Source organism: Ascaphus truei, chromosome 3, assembly GCF_040206685.1.
Source record: "Ascaphus truei isolate aAscTru1 chromosome 3, aAscTru1.hap1, whole genome shotgun sequence".
In the NCBI taxonomy this organism is placed as follows: Eukaryota; Metazoa; Chordata; class Amphibia; order Anura; family Ascaphidae; genus Ascaphus; species Ascaphus truei.
The window spans coordinates 114,956,454-114,979,514 of NC_134485.1; the positions used below are offsets into that span (position 1 = coordinate 114,956,454).

At 43.0% G+C, this 23,061-nt stretch overlaps 1 protein-coding gene across 3 annotated transcripts; it reads left to right on the top strand.

The window, feature by feature from the left end:
* Positions 1–1,018: 1,018 nt before the first annotated feature.
* Positions 1,019–22,828, top strand: PRDX4 (peroxiredoxin 4). Of its 3 annotated transcripts, none has more exons than XM_075589366.1 (7): positions 1,019–1,334; positions 4,775–4,892; positions 6,590–6,706; positions 8,690–8,812; positions 9,135–9,265; positions 9,880–9,914; positions 12,486–12,551. In XM_075589366.1, exons 1-7 carry the CDS (start codon positions 1,091–1,093, stop codon positions 12,534–12,536), a joined length of 819 nt encoding a protein of 272 aa, XP_075445481.1. In that variant the 5' UTR covers positions 1,019–1,090; the 3' UTR covers positions 12,537–12,551. The 3 variants fall into 3 exon arrangements, with proteins under 3 accessions (XP_075445481.1, XP_075445482.1, XP_075445480.1); XM_075589367.1 differs by lacking the exon at positions 12,486–12,551 and adding an exon at positions 22,407–22,828 and having other exon boundaries at positions 1,020–1,334; XM_075589365.1 differs by lacking the exon at positions 12,486–12,551 and adding an exon at positions 13,097–13,232 and having other exon boundaries at positions 1,020–1,334.
* Positions 22,829–23,061: the final 233 nt, after the last annotated feature.

Below are 23,061 nucleotides of genomic sequence, written 5' to 3' on the forward strand. Positions count from 1 at the left end.
GTTTTAAGGTTCTAGCAATGTTCAAACTATAATAACTTTGGTATTCTTTGTATAATCCAAGACAAATCATCTATGCTTTTCTTCAGATGAACCTGTAGATTATAATGAATATATTTATAAATACACATGATTTTAAAAAAATTGGCATTTTCTTACAGCACATATTACAGAAAGCTCAGTCCAAATACAAAAAAATGCAGCAAATATGAACTTGCATAAATCCTTTATTCGATGTTACACTTACACAATGTAAATATCATTATGTTCCCCACCCTAGAGCTATCAGAAGATGTAAGCATATAATTTGTAAAGATGTGCTACCGCAGTATAGAAGCACGGGAAACAGTGACAAATAAAAAACGTTATCAAATTATGCAGCACCACAGCGTGACATGTCAGCAAGGGTTACACCATGCAGCACTCAAATGGTTTATTATTGGCCCAAATGCGCTGAATTGGTTTCCAGTATGATCACAGGTGATCCTTGTAAAGAGCAATTCATTGCAAGCAGCACTGCACAGAAGGCCCGGCAATGTTTAGCTGATGATCACTGCACACAACAGTGTATTGTAGACCCACAGGTCTACCTACTGTACATCTGCTGCCAGAGAGGTCAGAAAGTAAATGCTGCCATCACTGTACAAGGAGAAATGCTATGCAACACTGCAGGGGTTAAAGGTGATTTACAAAGCAATGCACATCTTAGCCCTGGAGAGCCCTTTCCGTCCTTCACACTGCATTATGATCACACTGTTAGCAACAGGGTTAAAACAAATGATCAACTGAACAAAGTCATGCATTACAGATCCAGCACTGAGGAGGTCAAGAGAATGATTGTTGCAATATACAGAGCACAGCATTGCAGACCCAGCACGGAGGAGGTGGTGGTGATGATAATGATTGCAATATACAGAGCACAGCAACGCAGACCCAGCACAGAATAATTCAGTGCAGGCAAAATACTCAAGGGTTAAAATACTAACCCACGCCCCTCCCTCTTGCGCCCTCCCCCCTCATTAGCAGCTCTCCCTCCTTCCCGCCCTCCTCGGACGTTGTCTCTCTCCAAAGTACCACGTTGCTGTACGTGATCATGGAGGCCCACCAGCCCCGCTCCACACCCCGGCACCCCATGCTTGCCCTCTGCCTCCTCCTGCTGCTGCATGGAGCCGCCGTGACAGCCGAGACGCCGGAGGAGAAGGAGCACCACCAGCCCCGCCCTGGCCGCGCTGCCCAGGACGGGGAGTGTCACTTCTACGCGGGGGGGCAGGTGTACCCCGGGGAGGCCACCCGTGTGCCCGTCTCCGACCACTCGCTGCACCTCAGCAAAGCCAAAAGTGGGTGCCCCTGCTAAATGTGTGTCTGTCCGAGCCTGGGGAGAGACCCTTCTGTAGGCGCAGAGAGTGATGGGATGCTCTCCGTGGCATTCTCTCATTGGTGCACATGGAAAGGGTTCAGGTTAACCCAGTCTTTTGTCAGCCACATACTACTGTAGGCTGCGAAACGTGCTGGCTGTGAGAAGGATTTCTCTTCCACTTCTATAGGTGATAGGAACTTCTTTCAGGGAGAAAGCAAACTAACCTTAACGTGCATCTCCATGATTTTAAGTGACTTATTTAGTTCATTGTGTAGTGTAACTCTGATATAAGTTATATATCTATCTATCTCAATTTATATTGACCCTTGTCAGTCTTGCTGCTCCTTAGTGACTCTTTTTGGTGTCCTTTAGGGCTAGCTCAGATAGGGCGCTACGTCTGCTTGCTAGCGTTTGTGCCTCCGCCGCGCGCTCCTGCAGCCCAGCGATCTCTGCTCAAACTGCAGGAGTCAGTTCACAGTGTTTGGGAGCGTGGCAGGGGCGTGTAACAAGTGCGTCACGGAGCTGGTTCTCCTTTATTAGGGCTGGGACCCGTGGCGCGGGCGGCCGCGTGAGCATTCCCCACCAGCAGGGGAATCCTTCTGAGCCGGTCCCAGTCCCCCCTCGCTGCACGGCTCACTACGCACTGCGACGCGACAGCCGCCAGGGGATGCAAGAAAATTGTGATCCCGAGCGGTGACGCGTCACGTGGTGCGCTGATGAGCCTATCAGTGGCGGGGGCGGGAGCTGTCAGAGAACTTCCTCCACAAGGTAGTGTGTGTGTGTGTGTATCAGCGTGTGTGAGGAGGGCATTTGTGGGGGAAAGGGGAGGGAGCGGGAGCTGCTTACCTTCCAGCAGCTCGCAGCAGCTCCCTCCTGCAGCCCGGGAGACCGAGACTGAGCCCGTGGAGGGAGGGGGTCCCTCCGCTCAAACCGCTCCGGCTCCCTACAGACCGCATATCGCGGTCTGTGCCTGTCAGCGCGCCGCCTGTCTGCAGTGCGGGCGCGCTGACTGAGGGAGCGGGGCCTTAGCCTTGGCTGAACCAGCTCGCGTCCTGCGACTAGCCCCAAATTTCCACAAAAGGCTAATAAGGCATTGATTGGCATGGTGTTTGGTAGATTGTAAAGTTCGGAATAGATTCACCCCTTCATAGCCAAGAGTGGACCATGGCTAGCTGGCCACTTGGCGTTTTATTCTATTGTTCAGAAACGTTTGTTTTTAATGTGGTTTTTATCATCTATTCTAATTGACTTTAATCATCTTGATGATCTGACGCCAGTTTGAGGCAGGTGAAAATTTGGTGATTACTAGTTTACATGCCAATTTGTATACCATGTTAAAAATATTGCTGGCATATCGATACTGTAAAAAGCCACTCGTCACTGCTTTACCGCTGACATGGCATTCGTGAATTGGTCGATAAAATTGGCGTTTAAATACTGACCTCAATTTCTTTTTGTTAATCAACTTTTAGGTGAGTTTGTCCTAAGACTCTTATTTTGGAATAGTGTGCAGCGGCTTCACAGAAAATTGAATAGGCTTCTATAGCCCCTCTTTACTAAAGCCAGATCGCCGCCTCATTGTACCCACAGGGAGTTCCCTGGTTCAGGAAATATTTGCTTCCCGTATTCCAGGGAATGTCCGTTCACATTGTCAACCAATGAAAAAGGAGATAGACCAATATCCCATTATTACTCCGCTTATTGGCACCTACTCTTATTTCCTCACGAATACTGGGATATTGGAGGTAAAGATTTTTTTTTAATCCAGTAATTCTCACAGAACCATAATTATTCCCTTCTCTCTCTTCTCCCCTCCCCCACCCCCAGGATGAGCCCAAACATCACGTTTACAGCTTTCCAGTAAACCGATATTCATGCATATACATTAAAATCTGCACCGCGTGCCTTCAATTTCATTTATGCACATGTATGAACCTAAACATATGAGACGTTAAGTGGGGATTGAAATTTTGTATGTGTGGTATCGTAATCTAAAACTTTTTAATGGAGGAAGTCAGTAGGAATCTGAGATGAATTTCAAAGGACCCATAACATATTTGTTAAATCCTGTTTTTTCTGGGGGGTTTTTTGTTTTTGTTATTTTTTATTTTGAGGGTGACTCAATTGGGAATAATCTCTAGCTCGCCATCTCGATCTCCATTTTATATTGCATCTACATCCTGATCTGTAGAATATGTTTTGGCGACGTCTCTGAAGCCTTCAGGTGGCTGTAGGTGTTTGCATATCTTGATAGTAGCTGACTTGGTCTGTGAGGAAGGACACGTAAGGCAAAAGCCCGTTGGTGCAAGCTGCATCTGCTAGCAGCATGTAAAACTGTGCACTGCTCCAGCTGTCAATATTGGTGTTTTTTGTTTGTTTTGCTTCATTGTCAGACAGATTTAACCAGAGTAATATTTTCAGGGAAAGTAAAAAATAGCTCCATATATTGAAGTTGCAATAAAATAAATGTACTTTTTTTTTATTTTATGTTTTCATAGTTCTTCAATTCGGACACAAGCACAGCAGCAACTTGGAAATGTTAAAAAAAAAAATATATATATATATCTCTATCTCTATCGAACATTTCACTGAAGAAAAATACTGTTGATTGCTTAAAATTGCAGTTCTCATGTGTGTTTACATTTTGTATTTGTGTATCTGCTTGTCACACTGCTGGAGACTAATCTACCCAAGGTTAATGTGCTGGGACACCTGGCACACTTGCTCTAATTGTGATAAGGGAGACCACTCTGGCAATCAGTGATCTAACTACCCAAAGGAAACCTCTGCCATTTTCATTTTAGTAGCTATTTTCATTTTAGTAGCTATATCATTAGGCCTCGTTCAGGGAGACAGGAGTTGGCGGGCGTTCGCGTGTGCGCGCGTCAGTCTGCTGGGCGATGTGTGCACATCATCCCCAGCAGACTTTTTCAAGCGTTGATCAGGCGGGGCTACAGACAGCAGCTTAGGGATTGGAGTTGCTGTCTTGAAATCATTCTCAAGAATGATTTCATTGGCTGCCGAGGTCCCCGTGACGCTGCTGCAGCATCAAAAAACAACTTGGGTTGTTATTGAAACTAGCAAGCGTCAACTTCATACTTCGGAGACAGGGCAGCTGCTACCCTGACAACCACAATTCACTTTCAATACATTGTTTCGGACGGCCGCCCGCATGTAAGCACGCCCTCCCTCCGAAGCCTGCACCCTGAACGAGGCCTTAGAACGCATGTCCAAGACACTTGCTTAACCCCATGGCCGCAGTAGCCTGGAATGTAGCATGTCCGCTCACTTTCTTTTTCCAAAGCAAAGATAGACACTTCTGCCTTGTGCGGATGTAACATTTAGTTTGAATTGTCGGCTTGTTTTATCTGAAACTTTGCTATCCCGAGTAAATGCGAAATGTTTTATTTTATTTTGTAGTTTCTAAGCCAGCTCCATACTGGGAAGGCACGGCGGTGATAAATGGTGAATTCAAAGAGCTTAAACTAACAGACTACAGAGGAAAATACCTTGTATTTTTCTTCTATCCTCTTGACTTGTAAGTACAGTTTGAGATTCTTATTTTATAATGTGTTCTATGGAGCAACATGCTAACGGTCAATATAATTGGGGGGGGGGGAGGGGGAAACAAACTCTTGTAACAGTCACCGTTAAACTGGGTGCTAGGGGTAATAATGATTAGAGACACAACCTTAAAAGAATAAGGAAGAAAAGGACCCCTATTGTAGCACTCCCAAGTTAAAGTGTAATGGTGTATAATTCAAATATAAATTTTAATAGTATGTATATTAAAATAAATTGGGACAATCTAAACTAACAATAACAAACACCATGCAAAAGGCCATTGCAACAACACTGCGTAAGCGACATGCGGCGACTGACCATTGCGTTCTTCAGGTTTAGTGTGTGGAGGTATGGAAAATAGCTGAAGCGCTCAAATGCAGGTATATCTCAAAATGATAATAAGCCAGACCACTGTACCAGGGTACTAACAATTGATATAGTACCTATTGTGTCATATAATGGGTACTATCCTCCTGAAGACAAGTGGTGTGTGGTGCAACCCACTCACCATCAGTCTCATTGGCAGGTTCCCCTGAAAAATATACAAGTACTCATATCCTGGTAGGGCAGGCAGGCAGGCTGTGCAGCTACTCAATGCAATACAGGGAAAAGGGAGACCAAAAAGCGCACCAGCACAATGTGGAGGACATGATTAATCTGTATTAACCCACGTGGCCTATCTCTGTGGTCCGTATTCTACATACACCTGTCCTGTGTGGACCAAACGGGGGAGGGTGGAAAGTACAGACTAGGCACACAAAAGGGAGTTGCTTGAAGTGTCAGGTTGCAAAGAGAATATTGAAACATTGTTGGGTTTTGTATGTATGTGTGTATATGTATATGTGTCTGATTTTAAGAATAAAAGCATCAGTTTGGTTCAAAAGACTTGGGCTGTGTTTATAGTTCTGGCTACTGCGACATTGCGCAGCGCTGTAGCAAGTACATGCAGTCCGTCACAGGTGCCCAAAGTGGGTGCGACGGCTGACGTCACGCGATCGTTGGTAGTCAAAGGATTTTGACTTCAGCGATCAGTGTGGTGTGAGCAGCCAATGAAGGCAAACCGCTCACGGCCACGCCCCCCGGTCGTCCTCATCTCCTGCACCAGTGCAGGAAACGCTATCGCGACGGCTGACGTCACGAGTTCGTGTCGACGTAGCCCTAACTATAAAAGCAGCCTTTAACCCTTTGCAGCCAATGTAATGACTTCCAGCACCACAGGGTTGGAACATACTTGCACCACATGTAATTTCATTTTTATCACTGACCCAGCTCCTTTTTATATTGGTGTTTGGACCTTAACATATGCATACTCTGACCCAGTGACATAGGTCTAGTGTTGGGCAATTTTTAATTTAAAGTGCTCCAACAGGGAGGGATAACTACAGTATGCCTAGAGTCCCGATCCTGGGGAGGCTCAAGGCAGCAGCGGGCGACAACAAATCGTGGGCCTGGTGTCCTTTCTCTCCCTCTCCTCAAGTGGCCTGGCTCGGACAACCGCCTCCCTCCAATCCCAGGGAGTGGCCTTGTTTATTCTTTCTGCTGGCCCGACAGGACCTACTAATGTCCAGTGACATAAACCAATAATGAAACTCTAAATACAGACAGCGTGATCTCTTTCAGTAAGATAATGAGTTCTGTGTTGCTAATGCTCTGTGTCTCCTTTTCTTCCAGCACATTTGTGTGTCCAACAGAAATCATTGCTTTTGGAGACCGAATAGAAGAATTTAGATCCATAAACACGGAAGTCGTAGCCTGCTCCGTGGATTCACAGTTTACACACTTGGCATGGTTTGTAGCCTATTTTGCAATATGTTTAAATTGGCATTCTGTTTTTCTACATTGTCATCTGCACAGTGATTTTATAGGATAATGGAATACAAAGTATTGAAATGTGAAAAGTATCAAAATACCACACACAAGTAAATACAGGCATACCCCGCATTAACATACGCAATGGGACCAGAGCATGTATGTAAAGCGAAAATGTACTTAAAGTGAAGCACTCCCTTTTTTGAAGTGAAACTTCTTTAGTGGCACCTATTCTCATGGGGCAAAATTGGAGCGAAGGAGACGAAAATGAAACGGAAGTGACGTGACTCCCCCTCCCCCCCCCCCCCCCCACGCCTGCTGTGACATGCGGCGGCGATAGCCGTGCGCAGAGCTTCCGGTACTGTGGGTGTACCAAGATGGCGGAAGCCCCGTAAGTCCTCCGGCTGTGAGAGGAGGAGCCGCTGCTCAGCCTCTCTCCTCCCTCTTGCTTCCCCTTCCCCGAGTCCCGCTGACTGAGTGCCGCCGGTGCTGGAGGAGGAGAGGAACCCCGGGATCATGACGGCCGCTGCGCTGTCAGCATGTGCCGCGCACAGACGTTATCGTGCGCTCCTGGCACCTGCTCGGGTAACGTGGGAAGCGGGGGGGGTTTGAGTGCGCCGCTTCCCACGCATACGGCGGGCCCGGTGCGGCCGCGTCTCAACCTTCCCCCACCCCTCACCCCCCAATTACACCCTCTATTCCTCCCCCACCGGCATCATGGTGTTCTTCCCCGGGGGGGGGGGGCCGTCACACTCACATGGGCCTCCTCGCCGTATGTGCCGTCCTCTCTGCCCTGATCCCCGGCACTGCGGGGCAACACAACCTGTGCCCATCCCTCCACCTACCACACTACTCTGCCGCCGTGCTCGCAGGTGCAGGGGGTGATCGGGGGTGCAGGGAGTGAGGGGAGGTGCAGGTGAGGAGGTGAAGGGGGATGATGTGAGGAGGTGAAGGGGGGTGATGTGAGGAGGTGAAGGGGGGTGATGTGAGGTGGGGGGGTGATGCGAGGTGCAGGGGGGGTGATGCGAGGTGCAGGGGGGGTGATGCGAGGTGCAGGGGGGGTGATGCGAGGTGCAGGGGGGGTGATGCGAGGTGCAGGGGGGGTGATGCGAGGTGCAGGGGGGTGATGCGAGGTGCAGGGGCATATGCGAGGTGCAGGATAGGTGCGCATACATCACGCATGCACACAGTCACACGCGCACACACACATAGTCACACACGCACACACACAGTCACACGCACGAGGAATTCACGCTTAGTGCAAAATAGCAAATAGCAAATACAGGGGATGTGTGCTGAGCACGCACATTCTAAGTCCAAATTTATTTGCGTTTTGTCAAAAAAATTGTATTTTGATTTTTAATTAAAACATCACAAACACAATTTCTGTGACAAAAGTCAAAGAAGTTTCACTTACTATGCGCGTGCACAGCACACACAGCTTTTTTTCTACTTGTCGATGCATGTACTGTACTGCAATCGTCCTATACGTGCACAACTGATGTAAATAACACATTTGTAACAGGCTCGATAGTCTCCCCGCTTGCGCACAGCTTCGTTACAGGTAGGGAGCCGGTATTGCTGTCCAGGACGTGCTGACAGGCGCAAGTGCGAGCTCCCGTTTGCCTATTGGGCGATATGTCCTTACTCGCGAGTGTACTTAGTTACTGTCCTTAAACCGGGGTATGCCTGTAGAGGCCAGCATACATTTTTGTTTCTTTTATTTGTAGAGTGTACATTATATAGAACTTTATTGTTGACCTTGGCTGCTTTTCATATATTTTTTTTATTTTCCAAACTACTCCTGTATATTCTCTCTTTCTCCCCCACCCCACCATTTTGTTTTTGTTTGTGGTTGTCCAAACATCCTGGATGAGAATCTCTTATCTTGATTGTGTGAAATAGTTGTTGGTTTTCTTAACCTGTGTTTTTAAAGTACAGTATTTTATTTTTTCTTGACAGGATTAATACTCCACGCAAGCAAGGAGGGCTTGGACCAATGAAAATCCCTCTACTTTCTGATTTGACACACCAGGTTTCAAAGGATTATGGTGTATATTTGGAGGATCAGGGCCACACTCTCAGGTGTGTAGTGTATGCCTCCAGAAAATAACTTGTTACCTTATAATTACATAGTATGACTTTGGCAGGGGTAAAAATGTGTTTCCTGTCTACTTATTTTAAAGATTGCATCTTTTCTTATTGATCTTAATCTAGAATAAAGCAATAACTCCATAAGTAATGTTTTGAGGGGGTCAGTTCTTCTGCCACCTTTCACCTTCTTCTTTTTTTTTTTTTTTTTCTTTTTTTTTTTTTTTTTTATATAAATGTAATGCATTTCTGACTATTGGGTTTTAATGGTGTGGTTTTTTTTGTTTTCTTCTCTCTACAATTGTGGTGTCTGCAGAGGTCTTTTCATTATCGATGACAAGGGGGTCCTCCGTCAGATCACAATGAACGATCTTCCTGTCGGACGATCTGTAGAGGAAACACTTCGACTTGTACAAGCATTCCAGTACACAGACAAACATGGCGAAGGTGAGTGTGGAAGGAACTGGTGGTTACAGAAGGGTCAATTTTATACAAAATTGGTGATGAAACATGCATTTATTCACTAACCTGGACCAGTAGACCACAAACTATTGCTCTTTGGCGTTTATAGAAGAAGCCCCTTAGGATCTATCCTCTTTGTGGCTGATTTGCAACCAAAAAAGCACTCCCCTTGATGGGGGATTTTTGCCTGGTCCTAGTGCAATCCGACACTTTTTAGAGCTTGTAGAATAAACCCCTTAATCCTCTTGGGTGCCATTTTATACATAGCTGGCATTCTAGTCCGCCCCCCCCCCCCCCCCCCCTTGCATTCTGTCATTGGGGATATCGCGGTCACGTGATGGCTTCTGAGAAGCAGTTGTGCCAAAGGCGCTGTGGCACGCTTGTGTCATGGCCCCTCCAGAACTGTTATAATGTCCGACATGTAGAAGAGATTACTTGTTTATTGAATACTAATTTGGTGAAAATGGCTTTGATCAATATCTTGTAGCCAGACATCACATGGTAGACATAGTTTAATGCAGGGCTCTTAACATTATTTCCTTGCTCCCTCCTTTTTTTTTTTTTTTTTTTTTTTTTAAACATTTTTATTTTCCCTACAGTTTGCCCTGCTGGTTGGAAACCTGGTAGTGAAACCGTAAGTCAACTTTGTTTTATTTTTAATGTAGAAATGTTTCAAATTTCAGGGCAAGGAGAAATGTGCAGTGTGAATCCTGCAGAGCTTTTTGATATCTGCATAGACCATTTTTTTTAGATGCAATTCTATGGTAATGGTAGATCTTCAGTCAATCCACTGCTGGATGAAGCCTCCCCAATGATCTTCCAGCTACTGTGGTTGAAAGTCTCCATGTTGTGCCAACGAATTTCCTAATTTCATTCTTCAATTCTTACGTTTTTGTCATCTTGGTCTCTGTTAACTCTTGGAATCCAGTAGAATACGATCTTTGTCCAACAATGGTCATTTCTTGCAATATGTCTGGCCACTGCTATTTTCATTTCTTCACCCTGGTCTCACAATACAGCTCTCCATACTTTACGTTTTCTGAAGTTTCTGAATTGTGTTTGTAGTTGGGGTCCAAGTTTCACATCGATAGGTCGGCACCGGCAGAATACATTTAGTTGGGCACTTTCCTTTTTAAGGCACAGTGGAAGGTTACCTTTAAAAGATGGTCTTGCCTCCGAATGTGCACCATCCCATCTGCACTCCTGTTTTATTTCCTGCTAAAGGGGTCCATCCATTGATACTTTCCAAGGTAGTCTGTTTTCAACTTCTGGTTCTAGACCATTTATTTCAGTCTTTGGTGTTCAACAAATGTGTCAACTGTACACTTTCGTCTTTGCGATTCTTCATATGGATGCCCACCTTACTTTTCTTGAATTGCTGAGGTGTGGACAGAATCAAATACTTAATTTAAAATAAAAAACCTTTAAAATCTCAATCTTAAAATAAGTGGTAGTATTCATTACTTTGGCAAATCACTTCTTGTAGAACTCTGGTTAATTGTGTTTGTATCCACTGCAACATTTTGGTTCTCAACGCTCTGAAAAAGTCCAGGTTGTGTTGCAACAGATTAGTGACTATCCTTGTAAATTAATGGATTTTTTTTTAATATATATAAATAAGTGCATTGCGTAATTGTTTGTAATGTTCATCAAGCAGCATGTAAAGCGTTTAGCAATGATTTTCTCTACTTTCCCAGCTTCCAAGATTTTAGTTGTAATTCCTTCACTGGGGTCATCTTACATTCTTAACTGCCGTTACTTCTGGAAGGATGCAATGTACGTGAACGGTTTCTTCTACGTCCTCTATGGCAGCCAGATACTAATGGGGTAGCTCCTATTCACAGCTCGTAGGACAAGCACTTGTGACCACTATATGAGGGGGCGTTATCCACCTTGGGTCAGTTATTCTTGTCCTACCTTCAGTTGAAGGGAAAAACCTGGCAGGGAACCTGAGAGAGAGATATATATATATATATATATATATATCTATATATCCTCTTTCAGGGCTGCTCGCCATCTTCCCCCTGAGAATGCGGGAGGTGCAGAGAGCGTGTAGTGGTTGTTTTGTTTTTTGGGGGGATGGCGGACACTTTGTCCAAGAATAGACTAGTGTCTGTTATGAAGGTGCTTGTCTCTTTGGAAAACTACTGGATAAAATCATTCCTAAAATGTCTGGAGGGAGATGCATTTTGTTTTACCCTTGGCAGAGAATGTTACGGCTTTCATCATTAGTCAGGCCTCAAAAAGGTTTTCAGGATGCAAGGTCTTATAGAGCAGGAGAACTTCTAAATGGAACGGCAAACCCATGGGCCACTCTGGTCAACCAGCTTCGCTCTTCGCCATTTCGTTACATTGTTTCCAATTGTTAAAAGATGTAAGACAATCTACAAATGTAATATCTAACGTAACCCCAGTCATCTTGAGCAAGCTGAAGTGACTTATTTTAAGCTTTCTGCTTGCTGTTCCCGTTTCCTTTCAAGCCATTCTTTTTCCATCTTCGCATTAAGATGCAATTTTCAACAAACCAATCTGTGATCGCTACTTGTGTGAATTGAAGGCTGACGCAGTCTTCAGTCACATGTTTCTTGTTGGCTAGGCTATCGTCCATTGCATTCTTGATTCCATTGGGTCCCCTCCATGTCCATTTTTTGTTTATATTTGGCTGCTTCTTGAAGAATAACTTCAACTACATGAATTCTGCAAATTCTAGTAATCTGTCTCCATCTTCAATATGATTACCGTAACCATACTTGCCAACAGATGCTTCGTCTTTCTGCTGGGCACCAATCTTTGCATTGATATCTCCTATAATCTTGGAGACCACTTCTGTTGATTTTGGTTTTTCATGATAGAAGTCTGTAATCTATTTGTAATATAAAAGGTGTCTGCTTTTGACATCAATAAGCCCTCCATACTACTTTTTTTGTTTTTTGTTTTTGCTTTACGAAGGCCAACAATATATCATTTGCTGTCTTCCAGTCCTTGCGGTGATATTTCACTAGATAGAGATGTGAATAATTTCTGGAAATTCTTGACACGTTCTTCTTGATCGCTTTCATTTTTTCATATGTGCTCTTCCTTTTTTTTCATTATTGATTATTAAACCTGAGTAACTGATAAAACTAGATATTGCAAAATAATTATTTTGCATTGAGATGTTAAATGCATATACCCAAAGCTGCTGAACTTATTTGGTTTAAATTAGATCAGACCTGAGGATGCTCTGAAAGCCTGGTGGCCAAGAGAGGAGCTGTAAGTTGCAGTGCACTTAACGATCACGTAGAATTAAGGCTGAAAATAAGTCTTCACTGGTGGATTACTGAATGGGGATCTATGGTCAAGCTGTTCTTTCTTTATTTTTATTTTTTTATTATTTTTTTTGTGTCCAGCTACTTATTCCTTAGGAAAGTCTAATAAAAGTGGACAATGCACCTGGGTTTCCTGTGTCCTGTTAAAATTGCATTGCTTTTGGTGGTGGAAGATGAATAACCATGTACTATACTTGTTGCACCTAATAATCTGCAGTGAATCTGCAGATCTCCTGAACTAAATCTCCTAAAGCATTGCATTACCATATATTAAGACTGAACACAAATGCATCTTCTCGATTGTTTGTTCTCTATGCAGCCATGTTGGCTATTACCTGGTTTCATGGAGCACACTCAAGATGACTTCAAATTTGCATGTTGTGCTCATTCCTCCAAAGGGGAAGGATTTCCATTTTGAATTTTAGGGGGGGTGGGGTAGTGGTTTAAACAAAACCTTGTACTGCATGTTAAAGAGATTGACAAATCCTTCAATTTCTTATCGTTTTAGATCATTCCTGACCCAGCTGGAAAATTGAAATATTTTGATAAGCAACACTAACGTTTGTATTGATGTAACATGCATGGATCAGTACTTGTTTAAACTGATTGCTGTCATTAAAATTCTATGAATTTTGATACAATTATATACAGTTCATGTTTTATTAGCTGACTCGGTTTTGGCAATTTCAACCAGTAGAAATGTACCTCTAATTCACACTTGACCCACACTGATTGATTGCTGGTAAAAGTACAGTAGCTGAGGGGAAAAGTAATTCTGATTTCTGAGGTCAATGCATCTTGACGTTAACTGGCGGTTCCACAAAACACTTTTTTTATTTTATTTTGTTTAATAATAAAAACAGTTCATTAGTATTGGATAATTACTGCATATTTTTGTTTCCCCTCATGCTCCTAATGCCACTTTTAAGTAGTTTTTTTTTTTTTTTTATATATATGGAGTATCCTTTTTATTGATTTCTATAGCCGGTTTTAGCACACTTCCCCCAGCAGTGCAAGATCTTTGTTACACTTTCCTGTTTGATCACTTGGCCATTTTCTCAGCAGCTTAAACTGGAACAATAATAATAATAATAATAATAATAATAATGTTACCTTGGTAATATCAGGATACATTGTAGCTGCTGAGTTACACTGACCTGAAGGATTGATTTGAAACTGAAAGGCGATCATATAGTGGGCCCTTTGCTAATCTATTTTTACGAGAGACCTGGATCCATCGCCAGCTTGGGTAATTAGTTTTCAATAAAAGTAATCAAAGGCTGCCTATATTAAAACAAAGTTGTATTTTATTTTTAAGTGGCACTTGGACTGCCTCTGAGACCATGCCATACTCCCATAAAAGCAAAGCACTCCCAAATATCCAGTCCTTCCCCCTAAAGGCTTGTTAAGAGGCAGATCAAATAAATGTGTTTTATAAACAATCGATTTTTTTTTTTTTTTTAATTCTAATTGTAACTTTCAAGAAGGGTGCAGTTGCACATATCGAAGTTGCAATAGATTGAAATCGCTCTGTTACGTGGATAATTGTATAAAACGTTTTACAATCTGATGTACTTAAGATTTAAACATCCGGAAGTAATGCCGGCACTTTATCTATTTTTATTTGGGTCTGTGGAACGAGGGAGTATCTGGAGCTCTATCCTGTAAAATAAAGACACTACAAGATCCCACAGAACCTGAACCACTATCTAACCAGACTCTGGGTTTGGGCATTTCTACAGTCTGCTTTAATTAGCCACTCCATTGTGGTCTGTCTGCATTGCCCTGTATTGTGATGCACTGATGTCTATGTGAGAATCTCTAAAATGGTCCTTAATTTTGTATACAATTTTTTTTTTTTTTTTTTTTTTTTTTTTTTTACAATTGTTGGCATATAAACACACACAACCCCAGCAAGCTCTTTTTGGGAACCCCTGAGCCGCCACAAAATTATATATGTATATACGTGTCAAAAAGGAGAGCTATTGAGCGTGGCATATGTATACAACAAGCGACAGAAGCCCAATGCTACATCCAATATGACAAAAATACTGCTGTTGGTTAGTGCCTCCTCCTTCCCACGTTTTAAGCCCGCCCCTCCCCACTTCCCAAGTTAGTAGGTTCTTTCATTCTACTGGATATAGATCCAATGTTGGTATGTCTCCCTCCTAATAGAGGTAAATGAGAATTTTAATCCTCATAGATTATATTAGTATTTTATCTGGTAGTGTAAAGACTTGCGAACAGGTACTGCCTTGTCGTGGCTCGCAAGTTTACAATGCTTTGGCCAAAGGGTTAAACTAAATGACCCTTTTTCAAGAGAATATAAGTATTTTACTGTGTATTTTTGTCATGTTGGGTGTAGCATTGGGCTTCTGTCGTTAATTGTTAGCATATTCAAGTGCTGTGGAGTTGCCATGAGCGCTCGCTGCAGCAACCACTGGAAAGCTTTGGGAGAAGAAGTTGTGGATTTCTATTGGTGACCCTGCAGCCATGCTGTACCTCCTCTACCCCTCCCCACCCCGCCAAAAAAACAAAACCCAGTACAAACTGCAAATACTTCAGGAAATGGGCAGTCGTTACTCCCACCCCCCAGAAACCCTACCCCTCCAAAAGCAGGCCATTGCAGCTTCGACATCATACACAAAATGTATCTGCCTTTACTTGATTGCAATTTTAGCTCAGAAAAATGACGTGATTTTATTGATTCCTGCATTACGGCTGCTTCCTGGGTATGCACTGCTATAGAGAACTGAATTGATCAACTTCCTTAGTGCTTGTGGGCTGGCGCCACATAAAACGGCTCTGAAAATAAAGCCTCCGTCACATCTCTATATGTAAAGTAGCCCATCCTTTGCTTTATATGGCAGGTTTTAACCCACCTCCCAAACACTGGAAAATCTTTGCAACAATTTCTTGCCATTTGAACATTTGTTGCCTATGTTCCCTGCAGTTTGAGCTGTAAACTGTAACAATAGATAATGTTACCTTGGTAATATAAGGAGACATTGTAGCTGCTGAGTTATACTGTCTGGAGGATTGCCTTTTAAACTGAAAGGTACACAATTGCTGCCTAACAATCATGATTTGTTTTTTTCCTCCATTTAGAACAGTAGCACCAACCACGTGCCAGTTTAGGTAAGGATTATTTCTTACAAAAGCCACTTTTACTATAGAATATCTTGACCCATTTAAAAAAAAAAAAAAAAACAAGATCTTGGGATTTATTGCTATTTGCAGCAACATATTATTTGAAGCAGATATTTTGAAGGCATGGTTTACATTATCTTTATATCATGTTGAAAATACATAACTTCCTACTAGTCCAATATATAAAGTCAGTGATGGATACAGCACATCAAACATGTTTGTATGTCTATCTTTATAATGTGCTGAAAGTGTACAGGGAATTATTATAACAACAAGCACAGCAAAGTCGGAAAGGAAATACCTGCCCCGGAGATCTTCTAATCCACGTCCTTTTTATTTCATTTGAAATGGTGGGTGGTGTAGTGGTGGTGAGGTGCTATTCAGGGTAAGTTACAGTGTTGCCATGCTACCCAACTCTCCCGTAATAACCTGAGGACTCCTGGGAGACTGCTCACTTCTCCCACTACCCCAATTTAACTCCTAGGACTGCCCGTTGCCTGGCCTGGCGTATAAGCATTTGCTGTACCCAGGCCACAGAATTGTAATCGGGAAAGCTCTGCAAATTGGCATGGTGAAGAGGGATAGGGTTAATAGAACGTAACATTATGCAAACTAGGAAACACCTGCATTTATATATCTGTCATAATTTTATTTGGAAATGTAGGTCAGTATGTCTGCTACTTTTTAACAGTGCAATGGTTTACATACAATAAATCTTAGGATCCACTAAAAGAAACATTACTTGCACGGGAACTGTCTGCTGTTGACTTCTATTTTGGATACAAAAATAAGAACAGCCGTCCAGCGACTCAAGGAGAAGCGTGTCTCGTGTGTAACATATCTTGTATCAGTTCCAAGGCCGCGATTATAGTGGCGGCGTGCGCGCGATGCCGGAACAAAAAGGAGAGCAATGCAGGTGCACATAGTGCACTATTTTTGAAAATACCTTTAGAATTGTTCTTGCCACGCGATGGCTGTGTCATGTGAGGTTCAGCCACTGAGTGCAAACGGCTCATGTGACCCTACGCCTGCAGCACAGGTTTCGCACGCATGATGTTACGCGGTAGCGTGCGCACTGACACCGCAACTATAAACGAGGCCTAATGCAGGAAAAGACAATAAAATTCATGCTGATTACATCCAGTGTGCAAAGACAGACACCTACCCGGGCTCTGAAGAAGGTGTGGACTCGCTTCTGATGAAGAACCCGGAGTTGTATGTGTTGGGCTGTGGCCATGCTGCCGCTGAGCGTGTTTGCCGATTGTAGCGCTGTCACGATGGACGCACTTATTAACAAATTTATATTTTGTGGATCCCAATTGAGCAGAACAAGTTGAGCAAAATAAACTGAGATTTATTCCCTTGATAGGCAAACACACAACAGCTGCAGAATACACTTAATTACACTTACTGGGATAGGGAACAGGATAAATTGTCCAGTGAACGAAAAGCACAGAAATAATGTCCCTTTAAATTGCAGTCCGTTTGCAAAGGGGCGCAAGATGCCGGGCCTATAAGTCCGTGGAAAATGTAAACAGTTCTTTGGGGTTCGTTCTGGAATCCCCAGGGCTAACAAAATCCTGAAACAGGGCTAGTTTCCTTGTTGCGATGTTTTTAACCCCTTGCGTTCTGGAATTGCAGCCGCTGTACTTAGATCTTATCCGCTTGCAGAAATCAGGTAACAACCACACAGGAATGAGGGTTACATGCCTCTTTAAGGACAGGGGCCCTTGGAGTTTTTCATTAGCCTCATCCCATTGGCAAGGAATTATCTTCCTCCTATCAGAGCCTGCCCTATCACGTGGGAAAATCCTAGGGCCAGCCCGGGTAGCTCTGAGCATGCTCAGTGAGCAGCTTGGTAGCACCGCTGAGTAAAAAGGGGCCACTCGTTTCTGGGGACGCAACGTCTGGAGTTTGGTCCCAAGGTGTGAAAATCCAGTATGAGTAACAGGATCTGCTACTCAGAAACATCCTGATTAAGTCACACTTTAAGACTCTGGGGTCTTTCATCCCCCCCACATGTCCCTAGACCCACAGGCGTTGCCTCACCAGGGGGCTTTTGAAGCTGGAGAGGGAAATACGCCCCCTAAACTCATGTATACATAACATTTGTTCCTTAATGCATTACAAAGGCGGGCAGAAAAAATAGCATCCTGCCTTTTAAAACTGCAACAGAAAGGCACTTTATCAAAAATATATGTTTCACTTATGACAAAGTTATATTTTTTAATATGTGTGTGCTTGTGGGGTTACACTGAGGCTGCACACCAAAAATCGGGGTACTGCCTTACTCTGTTCCTGACTTAGCACTCTTAATGGAACGGCTCCTGTTATTCAGCACTGCAGGCAGAGACTAGTCTGCAAAAAGGGGACAACAATGCATAGAAGGGAAAAATAAGACATGTACAGTGCATGAAAAATTAACCCCTTCATCCCCAATACGAAATAGGGGTAACCAGCTGAGCACACTGCCTTTATTAATGCGCTGATTACGCCCATTTTCGCCACAAGCGCTCACATCAATAATATCAAATGTGTACGGTCACGCTCGCGCGGCACGTACGCGCTCCAAAGCTCAGTGCTTGGAGAGACTTGGAAATTTGATTTCCAAGCGCAGAGAATGGTCTCATGACCGTTCTGTAACCAATCAGAGTGGAGATTCGTCGGAGGGGGGATTGGAGGGAAAGGCTGGTACGGTACACACAAAGCCCCCGCCTCCCATCCCCCCCTGATCCAACCAATTACCAATTACACGCTTCCTCCCTTAGTAGCCACCATATCCCCCCCTGCTCCTGCTCTCAAATTATTGCAGGAAATCCTAGCACAGCCTAATAAGTATGGCTCCTTACAGCCAAGGTATCTTCTTGACCTGCTCAACCTTAGGAGGAGCGTAGAATTCTCAAAAAGGTATCGCCTAATACTGAAGTACTTAGAGTCTGAAGTCACAAAGTTCTCTGTTGGCAGCTTCAAACCATTTAAAAGCCGTGTAAGTAACAAATGAACTCCTATTCAGAGGGACGGCAGCCTGCCTGCCATATGTACTTATGTACTCCTAAATAAACGTCTTAGGCCTGGGCCATAGAGGGGTGAGGCGATCCGAGCCGCGCTGACCCTGAGGCTCGCCTGCTGAAATCTGGGCGATTTCATGCCCATACAGGCGAGCCAGCAGGCGCGATCCGAGGGGAGGTGGTTGGAGGCGGGGCAGTGACGTCGCTGGGCCAATCGCCCGCGACGCACTGATGTCACGGCGCCGTGACGTCGACACTACTGTGCTGTGATTGGAGGTTTTCAGCCGACAGCGCGCTGAAAAACAGCTTGGCGCTTGGCTGAAACCTCCATCTCCTTAGCACGCCTGCGGACGCTCGCGTGAGCCCCCTCTCAAGGCATCCTCATTGAGGATGCAGGGGCTCAGCGCGGAGCGTCCGCACGCCTCAGCACGGCCTGTCCGTCTATGGACTCGGCCTTAGTCAAATATCAGCCATTACCCAATATCATTTGTTTTTGGGACAGGACCACTGGTGACCTTCTGTGATTCCATGGAACACAGGTTTAATACAATCATCTAATGCAAACTGAAATATCAGTGTCACAAGCCAGAAATACCAGAACAGGGTAAACTATTTAAATGTTTTTGTCCTTCCTAGACAATACTACTGGCTTGTTCGTATTTTATGTACTCTGGTATGTCAATGAGATGACTGTATGATCAGAGATATCAATAGTTACAACTTTTTATAATGGAAGTTGATGCACTATAAACTGATTTTATTTTTTTGGGCCATCAACGTCCCTGAAATGTTCTCATATTATTTTATTTTTTTCTTCCAGGCATATGGTTTTGTAACACAACTTTCTTTATCGTTTAAGAAACTATTGATAAAAATTGTACACTTTCGTTTATGCGTAAACTCACAATTACAATATACCATAAATCCTTAACTCCAAACACCCAGTGATTTTTTTTTTATTATTATTATTTTCCCCTCCCCCTTTCTTTCTTGATTTGTACTTCCAGGTTATTATATGGTACGGTATATAGTCGGTCTGTTTGTCCACAGCTTCACCCCACCCTGCGGAAGGTCCCACAGTCGGACCGAAACATCGGATGTTTATGGTTGTTCCAATACAATCTTTTTGACTACCATCATTGCAGTCCTGAGTCTTCTTTTTCCAATTTGGTTTGGGTGAAATATATATATATATATATATATATATATTCTACATTTGAAAATGATGATTTGACATGCATAATAAAGAACCATTCGCAATTTGATTAAGGAAATTCATCATCGAACTACGTTTTTTTAATCTGATTAAGTGTATTGCAACTCTACTGTAAAATGTTATTGGGCATACAATCAAAGGCTGGTAACAAATATACGCTGCAGTAAATATGGATTTTGATACAGCAAGTCTGATAAATTATTAAGCTTCAATAAAACACAGTAACATAGTTTGCAGAGACAAAACACCTACTTGAGATGAGCGGAATAATAATGTTCCAATTTCAACAGGTCTTTACATCATTTTTTCAATCTACAGCTACACCACCAGGTCTGGAACCACTATAAGAAAATCAATTGTATTTTATTACCATCTTTCCCACTGTATGAATTGACATGAAACAATTTCCCTTTTTTAAATGTTCCAATTAAATTGTAGACTTTAAGGGGTAGATGTTTGAATGAACATATCAAAAAGTCCACTCAACTCTATTCTTCGTGGGGTTTTTTTTTTTATTAATATAAATGGCTTTGTTGGGCATTCCAACAAATGTCTTGCTGATTATACTTGTGCTAAAACGACAGCGTTGTAAGCATTCTAGCCAATTTGTGAAAAATCTTTTAATGGAGACTTGGTTTAAAAATACTGAATATGGCTTCATCTTCGATTTATTTGGCCAGTTTAGTAATAACATTGGTAGCATGCTCGGGTGAGATCCATTTACTTAGAATGCTAAAATATCACTTTTAGTTATTTTATTTTTTTAATTATTATGTGTTGCTGTGAAGTCAGGAAATCAAGATCAGACGTTATGTTCACTGAGGTAACGTCCCGTTCTCAAATTTGATATTAAAAAAACCATCAAAACAATATCTCCCAAGAATAGACTTAACATCACGGTCTGGCAGCATAATGTTGTATTATCTTGCAATCACGTGACTTTACGTCAGTCTTGGCGTGACTCCAAATCAGACGTGGAAATTGGGCGCGTTTTTAATTGGGCGATTTTGCCGTGGTTCCTTGCAAAATGGAGCTGCAAGTTACAAAATGAGGTACTTTTGTGCTTAACCATGCCAAAAAAGAGTGCAAAAGCCTTGTTTCAGTATCTGGAGGCGAGTATCGCTATATTTAGCTGTGACAATGTAATGTCAGGTCCCCACGTTAACTTTAAGAGACTTTAGAGGATCGGCGACGCTATGATAATACTTAATGAGACGCAAATGATCTACAAATTATCACGAACGTCAGTTATAGTTAACGCAACGCACTCTTTCGTTGAAAAACATGACTTAATGTTAAGCAGCTTAACAGATTTTAGTGCATCTGGGCATTTGAACTCTCCTGCTTGCACCTCCATGCCTTCCTTATTGTTTTCTATACTTGAACCAAGCTCTTCCACCCACTCCAGACATAGGGAGGGGAAGAGCGAGCTTAAGGGGGACATTTATCAAAGTCTCCAGGCAACAAAACCAGGGGAAAAGTAGTGCAAAAACACTGCCCCAGATTTACCAAATGTAAAAAAAATGGTTTCAATATGAGTGTCTTTTCCTTGGTAAATTTGGTGCTGGGTTTTTTTTTGGTCCCAGTTTTGCAGCTACAGTAGGAGACTGATAAATGACCCTTTTAGTTTTAGGACTGGTGAAAAAAGAAACACCTAGGGGCGACAAAACGGAGCTAAAAACGGAACCATCGTTTTAATTTTTTTTAAGCAAAAAATGCAATTGTGTCCTACAAAACCAGTTTATTTGATCAACCTGGTGCAATTTTGTGTTTCTGAATTTTGCCCCGATTTTACAGCCAGGAGACTTTGCTATACAGTATAACTCCCTTGGTCACACACACCCATTTTGTATTTATTTTTTGTTACCATATAATTATGTGGAAATGACCTGAGCTCCTGGAGTTGTGACCATATTTTGGTGTCTAATATAACAATTAGCTTATTCTACACTGCGGACGATCAAGACGTTTTTGGACAAAATCCTCCTTTTACAATAGGGAGGCCGATCGTCCGCTTAGGTGGATATAGAATAAACCCCTAAGGGGCCTATTCATTAAAGCTGCAGTTCAGTCTTTTTTTTTTTTTTTTTTAATTCAATAGTTTCATGTGGGCAAGCTCTGATTACCTAGAGAACTGTATAGCTGCCAGTCAATTCATTCTCCATGTATTGATCGGCGAAATTTGGCAAAATCTTTAGATATGGGATATGTTTTTCCTCTGCTTCTGTCACTCAGTGGAAGCTCATGAATATTCATGAGCACTCCTGCACTGACATGTGCAAGAGGGAGGGCAGGGCTGACAAAGGGGTGTGCCAGGGCTTGTGACAGGACATGAAGGGGCAGTGCCTTAGTAAATTGTTGTTAAAATAGAATACAAGAAAATTGGTCTTTCAAAGTTGTTTTTTTTAAACAGAAAATGCTAAAAGTATTTTTTCTTACTACAGAACTGATTTATTAAGGAAACGCCCCGAAATTCCAAGCATCCCAAAGATTCGAAATCGAATGTGGTTTATCTGTCAGATGGAAAAGTTGACGAGTCTAGTTAACGACACTGGCACCAAATATCTCAAAGTGTGGACGCCTTGGTTGGCACAGATGGATATCCCCGGGGTTGAGAGGAACACCATCTGGCTGTGATAGTTGCAGATGCGTTCTCCTTTAGGAGTGGAAATTTAGCACACAACGACTAGGCAGACAAAAAGACAGAAAGCCTACAGAGGTTATAATTCAGAGAGGACGCAACACACAAAGAGCCTTACCAGGAGCAGATGAGGGATCTAGCATGAGCTGAGGCTCCTCTCTTGTCTGCACCGCCCCTTAATCCCTCTCTATCCCCCCCACCCCTTCCTACCCCCTCCACCCCCCCCCTCCCCTCCCCTCCTACTCCCTGCCCTTTTTTTTAGGTTTGTTTTTACCAATCTGAATTATTTGTATTATGTGAATTATGTTATCTTTATTACTAGCTCACCCAGAACAACCTGGTTTAGTAGGGCCCGAAAAAACGGAATATATCTCACGAATGGACATACGGTACTGCTTCTAGTGGAGATTAACATCAAGATTATATGTAATGTAGACCGTATTTTGTATCACTTGTTT

Bases quoted from the DNA above. Each gene is read 5' to 3' on its own strand.
- PRDX4 (XM_075589366.1), top strand. From the start codon at position 1,091: ATGGAGGCCCACCAGCCCCGCTCCACACCCCGGCACCCCATGCTTGCC. The intron at 8,813-9,134 runs GTGTGTAGTGTA...TGGTGTCTGCAG, and splicing joins GATCAGGGCCACACTCTCAG to AGGTCTTTTCATTATCGATG. The intron at 9,915-12,485 runs GTAAGTCAACTT...GGTTTAAATTAG, and splicing joins GGAAACCTGGTAGTGAAACC to ATCAGACCTGAGGATGCTCT.